Raw genomic sequence first — 11,675 nt, 5'->3', positions numbered from 1 at the left:
AGAGGAATTGATGTGTAAAATAGATGACAGCAAAATTATCGACATACAGTGAGTTATATGCATTGGTACTTAGTTTGTTTTTCATGTGTGTTTTTTTTAGTCATGGATATGTATCATTTGTATATACAGAGTTTTACTGAGCAGTCATGTTTTAATTTCAGCATAACAGTTCTATAGCTTTAGAACTGTCATTCAGTGAGCAGTCTTCTGACATGTATGGCATGCACACGCTCACACACACAGATGCATACATACATACATACATACATACGTACGTACGTACGTACATACATACATACATACATACATACATACACACAGATGCATGCATACATGCATACATACATACATACATACATACATACATACACACAAACACATGCATGCATGCACACACGCATAATACATATATACATACATACATACATACATACATCATACATACACACATGCATACATACATACATACATACATACATACATACATACATGCACGTGCACACACACACACACACACACACACATAGGATTTTATTGATAGTGAAGTAGCTTAATATGAGAGAGAATTAGCATTGCTGGTACAATGGCTACATCCTCTGCAAAAAACCCTAAATTTTGTGTTTTTTAAGTCATTGCAATATTTATTATCCCTTTCTTGTAAGAAGTAGTGTGGTTATTTATAGCAATGCTTTTATGTCACTGGTTTACGTGAAGTTAACAATTCATTTCCCATGTATTCAGAATTAATTATTCAAACATAGCACTTCACCAACAGGAATGTCCACCAAGTGGTTTGATTGTAGTAGACTGCCATATACAAGACACCAAAAAAGCCAAACTCCATCTATATCGGTACTAGAATGACATTACTCTCATCTACACTGTCACACTTCAAAATAACGTGACATGTATTACCGTAACTAAAACTGTGTACTTGTATTAAAGGAAAATCTAGTCGACTTATTTCTGTCTGTAGTACTATTATCAACTTACATAATGATTTTGGGGTGATAAAAGAACACTAATAAGTAACTTGCTTGACGTTGAAATCATTTAAAGAAGCCCTACTCTAATCTGCTGTACTAAAGACAGAAATACCGTAAGTCTGACTGGAAATGTATTCAGTATATTAACTAGAATATAAATTTATATATATTGCACTTAGACATTTGATATGTTTCAGATCCTGTAGTGAGGTTTATTACCACAGATTATTTCACTTATATTCACTAGCTTATACTGCATGTAAGCTGGGGGTTTCTTTTCTTGTGACACGTTTTGTGAAAAGAAGTTATGAACCATGAAATATATTGATCCAGCATATTATGGGATGTTATGATAATGATGTTAATGGTATGTGATTTGTTTAGCAGCAAGTTTCCATCAGCTTGTTGCATGTGGCTGGAAATGTATAAATTATTACCATGGCAATGCTTAGTGATAGTTTGCTGTAGTTTGTCAATGAATTGCACTGACAATAAAGATATATCTCATATTTTGAAATGTTTGAGTCGAGTATAGTTTTTGACCTCATCCCCACCACACACATCCCCGACACCATCCAACAATGCCAAGTGCTACACTGGACTTGTACTTCTCAGTAAAAACATGCAAAAATGACAAGCATTTAATCTAGGTGATTTGCAAAAGTGCAATAAACACATACAGAGACACGCGCTTCACAGAGCATGTACCACCTCAGACCACTTTTTAGTGGTCTGAAGTACCACTTAACCTTAGTTCAGTCATGATAAATATTGAAGGGTGACTCTTTTTACCCCATGCACCAGCCACTTTTAACTACTGTGAGAATGCATGTGCGAGATTATCATCAGCTCTGAACATGGACCATTGTGTGTATGTATTTACATTTAAAATCAAATAAATACTTATGATGTTCAACATTATTAAAAGGTCTTTTGATTACAAAACTACACATTAGTATTTTCAGTCATAGGACAAGTCTATGTCATTGACTTGTATACAATAACTGTGAAAGAAGGCTGTGTGATTCAGCCGAAAAATATATATCGAGGTAAATTATTTACATTTTGAATCCGGAACTAATGCAAAATTTGATTCCAGAGTAAGGAAACAATGTTTTCGGTCGTATAAAATTATGTTGTATTTAGTTTAAAATTTGGATATTTTATATATGTGTGAGAGTGTGTGTTTATTTGTGTGGTGCGAGTGAACACAAGAACTCATGTATACTGTATAATAACTTTATTTTTTTTGTCTTCAAAGTTCCATTCATACAACAAACTGCTTGTAAATTCATGGCTAGTAACAATGGTCTCTAATGGGTAATTGAAAAAAGGGAAATAAAGATCTAATCACTGAAGTGACAATGGATAATGTATTCAATGAATTATATATTGGAATGTTGTCACATTGTCTAAGATTCCATACTTTTGGCTCAGTTTCAGTAAATCCTACTCCACATTACAATTTATGTTGGAGTAAATACAAGGTCAACATTCACATGACTAACACTTTAAGAAATTCAAGTAGTGAAATACTTGATCTGATTTTGAAGTGGGCAGTGTATTGCCATACTAACTTTGTCCATTTCTATCGTTTATCTACAACATAGTGTAATTTTTACAAATGCATGGGTAATTATAATTACACAAAAGTTTGAATTCAGCAGTGACGAATAATGTTTGATGGTCAGGTACAGGTAATTACTATCATGCATATTCATGAGCAAGACTTTGTATTCTTACAGTCTGTATTCTAACAAGTCAAACCATTTGTACTCTTTTGATAGTCCTAGCTGTGGAATACATTGGTGGTGGCTGTTGACCACACACTGTGATACTGAGATTGAGTTGGTAAAGTTCCACAACCACAAATTTATCTTACATTCTTCATCCATTTGCATAGGTTTTTCTTTTGCTTCAACTCCATATTTGACAACCAACAAACATTGGACATGTATATATGTTTAAAATGAAAAGAACAGCACAGACGGTTTCATTATGTACAAGTTACAACCCTGATGTGGGGAAAAATAAGACATAGAACATATTACATTCATGTCAGCTACCTCTATGTTAGAATGTTCTAGAATACTTAATTTTTGCTCTGAATTATTTTCATTATTTGTTATGTTTTTTCTAACACTAAAACACTTTTTCTGTTTGTGCATCTCTTAAAATCTATTTACATTTACAAATCATAGACTAAGCTCCATGCAAAATCCAGTTGTCGGCAAAATTGAAATCAATACAACATAGAAATCCCTTGGTATGTTGTAGTAGCAGAACAAACCACTGTCACAATGAACTAAAAGAAAGGAAACATGCTGTACTGTGCAATGAACTCAGAAAAAAGATAGGGTGAGAAACAACACACCACCCCCCCCCCCCCCCATACAGTCCAGTCTGAGGAAGGCATAAAACGATGTACTGTAGAGTTATACATGTACTTCAGAATGGAGGGGGAAGGGGGTACATGACATGGCATACAGTCAGCTCAAACAGGAGGGAAACATACCCCTATCACGCAGTCCACTGTGAGGAGGGTAGGAAGGGGTGTGATGTACAGTCAACTAAGAATGGAGGGGGTTTACAAAATATAGCATACAAAACACATGTACATGATGTGCATGTAGTAATTCATACAAGAGAGAAACATACATACAATACAGTCAAGGCAGAATGGAGAGGAAAATACAACATACTTGTACTGGTAGTACCATACAGTCCAATCTGAGGATGATATAGAGCAATTGACTCAAAATGGGGGGGGGGGGCACAACATACACTATCCACTCTGAGACAGCCTAAAAATGGCTCACTCAACTAGGGGAAAAAACACAATATACCAACGCAATTTGCTGTACTGTTAACTCACAATGGGGGAAAGGGAAATGAAGTTTCGGTCACAATCAAAGAAATAACTTCACAGCTCATTAAAGGAAATTAAAGTATAAATATTTCAGGCAATTAATATACTAAGTTACACAGTAAAATAAATACATACAGTTTTATACATTAATGATGAAACCTCGACAATGATAGCCAACATAATATGGAAAATTAGGTTTGAATTAATAAATAAAAGCTTAAAATATTCAAGCGTCGCCTAGTTTAGTATATGACTACCCTTGCTTTACACAAGTTGCTGAATAGTATTTGAGAATGTAATGAAGTTTGCTGGTCAAACAGCGGGTCATATTATATACAATATTACAAATACTAGTTAATACGCCAGTATTTTTAAGTGTACTTTATTTTTATAGTTGTGAGTTTGAAAAGCAAACATTAACTTGAATTTTCTGAAAATGATCAGTGATACGTGTAGAAAATTACTTAGATTAAGTTGATTTCCATCATTTGTAAAAAGTGAACTTACAACATACATGGTAAGTCCAACAGTGAAGAATTCAGCAGTGTGTTTGTTGAGGGTAGTATTACAGTGTTTGTTGAGGGTAGTATTACAGTGTTTGTTGATGGTGGTATTACAATGCTTCCAGGCTAAGTAGGTCTCCTGTACAATAATTGTAAGGTGACAGGAAACCGACAAAGAGTCGATTTATTCTGGTTTCACCATCTGTAATATCCAGAGTTCTACAAGTTTTAACTGTCAATATTTTGTAAGTACTAGAAGATGAGTAGCTGTGCTTCATCATTAGTCCTAGCTTGTATCATTCTTCAATGACATTTCTGTTTTTTCTGTATCCATTTTAAGTATGTCAGGTTCAGGAATAGAATGTTCTCGTTCAGCAGCTCTTTTAGCAGCACTCTGTCGGTCTTTTTCAGCAATGGCTTGTTGCAATACCTGACTCCTCTTCTTGTCTATAACCTCCATTTCCCGTATCAACTGTACACAATAAAACATTAGATTACAAACTGTACATATTATACACATATGCACACACACGCACATGCACACGCGCACACGCGCACACACACACACACACACACACACTCACACACACTTTCTGTTTACCAACTGCCCAATACCACAGTCTATTTGACTAAAATATCTTGGAGTCCAGCTCTTATGGCAACATCATTACATGGTAGGACCACAACAAATTTCTATAATTTCTACAGTACATGTATGAAGTAAATTCATAATACCTTGTCATCAAAGTTTCTCAAATCATCAATATACAAGTCAGTTTCTTACCTTGTGCAAACCTAAAACAGTACAACTTTACATTTGTATGTCAGTCTGTTGGATGGTTGTTACATGTATGCACAGGTTTGACCATGGAGGTATTAGGGGAGATCCCCTAATACCCACATGGTTTAACTCAATAGATTGATGTCATAAGAAAATAAAACTGAGTGTTTTCATACACTGCTGCTACATGTTACAGTATGTGTATTTCATTAATTATTAGATGAAAGTAATTAATCACAGTACCCATTATTGCAGTATAACACACAAAATAAATGTTCTTTCCACCTACCCTTGATATTTCTGTTGCTATGATGGGACGGAATTCTTTGCCTCTTCCGACTGATTCCATGTCTGCCATGAACCTTTGTCTTTCTTCTATTTCACTTTGTACTGAAAACATTAAAGTATTCTCTTTAAATATCACATGACCACTAGATAGAATAAATTTATGCAAGAACACACATAGACTTATTGCAGCAATATCCAAGTCAGTAAACATAATCTAACATTCACATAAAATGTTAATTACGATACCTACATGTACCCTGGTTCATAGCCCACAGACTTGCCTGTACACATCTGACTTGACATACTGGCTTGACAGATGCTTTGGGCAAATGGTGTTTTCAAGCCATAGATAGCCAAGTCTGTGGATTATCTAAATCAATACGGCAATCACTGGGGTACATGTACATGTATGAAGTACAACAAGTTATATTTCCAATCCAGTGTAAATTTTATTTTCAACAGTAAAGGTTGACACTGCGTACCTTGCCATTTCATGTTTGTGTCAATGGTATTACAGATGTAAACAAATCATCTGTCAAAATCCTGTGTTCAGACGTAGCATTGACAGATTAGAACAGTTACATTCTACATTTTGCAGAAATGACTATGCATTAAATGCTATGTAATTCTCCAAAGCTAGAAACTGTGTGACATTTTAAAGTTTTCATAATCTGTAAATATACTTACATTCCTCAAACCTATCAACATCTGGAGGGGCTGGTTTTGGTGCCATTATTTCATCTGCCCTCTTTTGAGTTAGTTTGGGTATATCTTCTCCATATGCCATAAAATGTGCCAGCCTATCTTTCTCTTTATCACCCATGGTTTCTGAATGTAGATAATACAGTACTCTTAGTAGTGTACATATAAATTAGACACTTTGGACAACTACCAGCTCTACATGTACATGCAGTAATTCAGTTGAACACTTTGATGTCTTGGCAATTGGTCGAATACGACAAATTTATAATCTGAGCAGAGCTATAACTATAACTAATGTTGTAGTCCACTGCTATTGTAACAGTATACCGGTACACATAATATGATCTGTATACCTACATGTGTATGGTATTTTCTATCCCTAGATATATCACAATATCACTGTTTACTCTCTGCTAGCTCTAATACAAAATGCGGAAAGTTTGGAAAACAATATTTGGAACCTGTTTATGACATCCTGACTTATTTCCAGTCTACTAGTACATACAATCTGTAGTTACAGCATTAATACAATCTTGTTACTTGATTAGACAATCACTAGTAAATAATCAAATGTGATGGGGGGGGGGGCATTCAGATCCTACAAGTACAACGTCTTTCAATCGTTGTCTATAACCAGTCCTTGTTCTAGCACACTATCCTATCACAAACCGTATATTTGATCATCTAGTATGTAGTTAGCCTAAACAGTGGCAGAACTACTTTGAAATTTTAATTGTAAACTTTGTAAACAGTTCTTTATATCATAGACCATAGGGTCTATGTTTATATACAGTGTGGGCATAGCGCATAAGACAAACAGAAAGCCACTGACTGTGAACACCAGTCTTTATAATAATACATCATTTCATGTAACAATACAGTATAACTAACAGATAGGTTATTCTTAAAATCTACCATAGACAATCCCTTTCATAATTGTATAATGCACAAATACCTTTTCATGAGAATGTGTAACAATTAATAAATCAACAGTATCATGGCCATACAAATGGCACTCACTGTGTACAATCGATGAAGGTTAAAGGTTGATATTAGCAATCATTGATGACAATTAACACTTACAGTAAATTATAGGTACATGTATATGTAGGGTTTGATTGGGACACTGATGGGAACACTTGCTACTGATCAACAGTCAACTCATGTGTATCCCTATACATTTGGTATGACAATAGACACACTGATTGTTGCTAAGTGTCAAGATAACATGTATCTATGATTTAGGAATGCAAACCACCTTGCAGTGCATATACACTTATTGATTCGCTATTACAAACACCTTGGCTCCCTCTATAACCTACTCTTTCCATGTTGTATACTGGAGTCCATACTGTTCATTTATAGTTCTATTCAGTGTAAAAAAGGTCAGCATGGATCAAAACATTACCAATGCTAAAATATTGTAGAACGGCATGTTGTCCATTCACACATGGTGTGAAACAGGACAGTATGTACATGTACTAATATTCCATGTCTTGAGGTACGTGTAAGCTGAAATCCATGCTATTCTTTTCTATTGAGATTTATTCATAATTCATGTTGAGAAAACGACAGTGTGGATTCCTTGCACTGATCTAGAGTTGATTTGATGATACCAGTACATTTATACAGGGAGTGGAACAGGATTCCATGCCTAGGGGGAGACTGGAATCCATAACGTCCTATTCTCAAGTTTCACACATTGGGAAATAGCCTAGATGTTTAGGCTATCTCTCTCAACATACTGACTTGTACATGTAGTTCTGGCAAACAACAGTTTCAAGCCAGAGAGTTAAGTCTCTGGTTTAATTTAGGAACAAGACAGGTCAGATTTCAGATTAACTTTAAAGTAGTTTGCCATGTTACTAACATTTAGAATAGTTCACGATGGTTGCAGAACACTTCAAGTAGACCACCTAAGTCAGGACATATTTGCATGTACAAGGAAGCATACATTACTTTAATAGCGCTGTCGTAAAAAGGTCCACGGTTAAGGTAAAGGCAATGGGCTTTTTGAGCCTGTGTAAACATTAACCACCATTATCACAGAAATGAAGACCACTAATACTTACTCTTTGGTAGTGGTCTATAGTCAGGTTTGTAATCATCCATGTGTGAATCTATTTCATCCTTTGTCCTTAGTCCACCACTGTAGCCCCTCACATCAATGGTTTTTCTCTGTGGTACTGATGGTGGTGGTCGTTTGGGTTTTGCACTAGTAGTTGGATGAACTCGTTGTGGTAAAGTGCTCCCTTCTGTAAACAAACATAACAACCCTCAATTGTTACTGACTGGAAAGCAGGTTTTTACTAACAACTAATAAATAATGTTATTTATTTGGTCATTGTTGACCGAGACATTGGGTACAAATGTAAACTGCTGATGGAATATAAGATCTCTGAGTCAGTGGTATAGACATAAGGGCAGTATGCAGGGCCCAACTACCATGGCCACAGCACATACATGTACATGTACCACGATCAGTTGCAATTAGTAAAACAAAAGCTGAAATACTGATAATTATTCCCAAAGTTACAGTGACAGCTGAGTTTTACATGTAAACACCACAATACAGGTATGTCCAGACCAACAGACTATTTATCATTTTATGTATGGTCAATTCATGGAATCATTGCTGCAATTTGCATCAATCTTGAGTTCATTTTAAACAACCTTGAAACTAATTACAATTTGCTAGAAAGGATGAACATATGTCATTTACATTTAATTGAAAATAGGTTCATTACATTGTCGCAGTAAACAGTACTGTGTATGTTATCAACTTGTATTCCACATTCCATATCACATGCCTCTCATTAATGAGATATGCTTGGGCTAACCAAACTGAAGAGGAAGTTGCTTCATAATTACAGAAAATATGACCATACAACCATAATACAGATGTTACTGTCTATCCATGAAGTTATAGGGGATAAACAAATCTAACCTTACACCTCCATGGCCTTTAAGACAAAAGTATACACATGTATGGCCTTGTATTGTATTGTAAATAATTGATGTAATATAATGTAAACAATTCCAAACATCTCACCTTTCATGTGATTATTTATTTGTCTTCTCTCTTCTTGCTTCTCCTTATAAAATAGTAGCTAGTGGTTATATAAGCAGACCAACAGACTACTGTAATCCACGACAGACATTAGAGTTTCTCACAGTCCTGGGAGCTTTGCATTATTAAATTTAAAGCTAAACAAGTTGTTTTGTATTTTGTACCGATTCCATCTACATAACCGTACTCGAATATCCTTGTACTGTGTGCCCTCATTGACCACATAGAGATAACTGTTTGTTGTCATGTGACTGCGACGCTACATGTTTTCACGAAGCCCAAATTTAATAATGCAAAGGTCCGAGGACTGTGAGAGAGTCTAGATTGACACATAAGAAATACAACTTGGAAATATATGTATGATGAGTTTCAAAATGACAGAGGAATGTTTCGTCAGTAACATAATCAAAAATATTAGCCAATCCTTTCATGCATTCCTATGATGTGTAAAATAGATGACAGCAAAATATATAACATAGAGTTATATGCATTGGTACTTAGTTTGTTTTTCATGTGTGTTTTTTTTTTGTCATTGATATTTATCATTTGTATATACAGAGTTTTACCGAGTAGTCATGTTTTAATTTCAGCATAGTTTCATAACAGTTCTATAGCCTTAGAACTGTCTTTCAGTGAGCACTCTTCTGACACATGTATGGCACACACACACACACACACACACACACACACACACACACACACACGCAGATGCATGCATACATACATACATACATACATACATACGTACGTACGTACGTACGTATGTACGTGCGTACATACACACAAACACATACATGCATGTATGCATGCATGCATACACACATACATACATACATGCATGCACTTGCATGCACACACACACACATAGGATTTTATAGATAGTGAAGTAGCTTAATATGAGAGAGAATTAGCATTGCTGGTACAATGGCTACATCCTCTGCAAAAAACCCTAAATTTTGTGTTTTTTAAGTCTTTGCAATATTTATTATCACTTTCTTGTAAGAAGTAGTGTGGTTATTTATAGCAATGCTTTTATGTCACTGGTTTACATAAAGTTAACAATTCATTTCCCATGTATTCAGAATTAATTATTCAAACATAGCACTTCACCAACAGGTACATTTTGCACTTCTTGATAATGTCCACCACGTGGTTTGATTGTAGTAGACTGCCATATACAAGACACCAAAGAAGCCAAACTCCAACTATACCGGTACTAGAATGACATTACTCTCATTCTACACTGTCACACTTCAAAATAACGTGACATGTATTAACTAAAACTGTGTACTTGTATTAAAGGAAAATCTAGTCGACTTATTTCTGTCTGTAGTACTATTATCAACTTACATAATGATTTTGAGGTGATAAAAGAACACTAATAAGAAACTTGCTTGACTTTGAAATCATTTAAAGAAGCCCTACTCTAATCTGCTGTACTAAAGACAGAAATACCGTAAGTCTGACTGGAAATGTATTCAGTATATTAACTAGAATATCAATTTATATATATTGCACTTAGACATTTGATATGTTTCAGATCCTGTAGTGAGGTTTATTACCACAGATTATTTCACTTATATTCACTAGCTTATACTGCATGTAAGCTGGGGGGTTTCTTTTCTTGTGACACATTTTGTGAAAAGAAGTTATGAACCATGAAATATATTGAGCCAGCATATTATGGGATGTTATGATGATGTTAATGGTATGTGATTTGTTTAGCAGCAAGTTTCCATCAGCTTGTTGCATGTGGCTGGAAATGTATAAATTATTACCATGGCAATGCTTAGTGATAGTTTGCTGTAGTTTGTCATTGAGTTGCATCGACAATAAAGATATATCTCATATTTTGAAATGTTTGAGTCGAGTATAGAGTTTTTGACCTCATCCCCACCATACACATCCCTGACACCATCCAACAATACCAAGTGCTACACTGGACTTGTACTTGTCGGTAAAAACATGCAAAAATGACAAGCATTTACAAAATGTAATCCAGGTGATTTGCAAAAGTGCAATAAACACATACAGAGACATATGCTTCACAGAGCATGTACCACCTCAGACCACTTTTTAGTGGTCTGAAGTACCACTTAACCTTTATAGTTCAGTCATGATAAATATTGAAGGGTGACTCTTTTTACCCCATGCACCAGCCACTTTTAACTACTGTGACAATGCATGCGTGAGATTATCATCGGCTCTCAACATGGATCATTGTGTATGTATTTACATTTAAAATCAAATAAATACTTATGATGTTCAACATTATTAAAAAGTGTTTTGATTACAAAACTACACATTAGTATTTTCAGTCATAGGACAAGTCTATGTCATTGAGTTGTATACAATAACAACTAAAGAAGGTTGTGTGATTCAGCCGAAAAATATATATCGAGGTAAATTATTTACATTTTGAATCCAGAACTAATGCAAAATTTGATTCCAGAGTAAGGAAACAATGTTTTCGGTC

General features: G+C 35.0%; 1 protein-coding gene across 1 annotated transcript; it reads right to left on the bottom strand.

Annotated features, from left to right (window-relative positions):
• Nucleotides 1-4,147: 4,147 nt before the first annotated feature.
• On the bottom strand, nt 4,148-9,532 carry LOC144435863 (UPF0193 protein EVG1-like). The gene is made up of 6 exons (XM_078124502.1): nt 9,508-9,532; nt 9,182-9,214; nt 8,202-8,384; nt 6,115-6,255; nt 5,429-5,529; nt 4,148-4,830 (listed from the first exon to the last, which is right to left on the bottom strand). The coding sequence occupies exons 1-6, from the start codon at nt 9,530-9,532 to the stop codon at nt 4,645-4,647; spliced, it is 669 nt and encodes a 222-aa protein (XP_077980628.1). The 3' UTR covers nt 4,148-4,644.
• Between the last annotated feature and the right edge of the window lie 2,143 nt (nt 9,533-11,675).

Source organism: Glandiceps talaboti, chromosome 5, assembly GCF_964340395.1.
Source record: "Glandiceps talaboti chromosome 5, keGlaTala1.1, whole genome shotgun sequence".
NCBI classification, from domain to species: domain Eukaryota; kingdom Metazoa; phylum Hemichordata; class Enteropneusta; family Spengelidae; genus Glandiceps; species Glandiceps talaboti.
Note: the sequence above shows the minus strand (reverse complement) of the source record. Positions and strands in the feature narration are given on the sequence as shown.

What these genes read in the sequence shown, in the direction of transcription:
- LOC144435863 (XM_078124502.1), bottom strand. Translation starts at nt 9,532, where the DNA reads ATGTGTCAATCTAGACTCTCTCACA. An exon ending in TCAATCTAGACTCTCTCACA is followed by an intron (nt 9,215 to 9,507) that starts GTCCTCGGACCT and finishes AGGAGAAGCAAG; the next exon opens with AAGAGAGAAGACAAATAAAT. An exon ending in TGTTGATAGGTTTGAGGAAT is followed by an intron (nt 5,530 to 6,114) that starts GTAAGTATATTT and finishes TAATGTTTTCAG; the next exon opens with TACAAAGTGAAATAGAAGAA.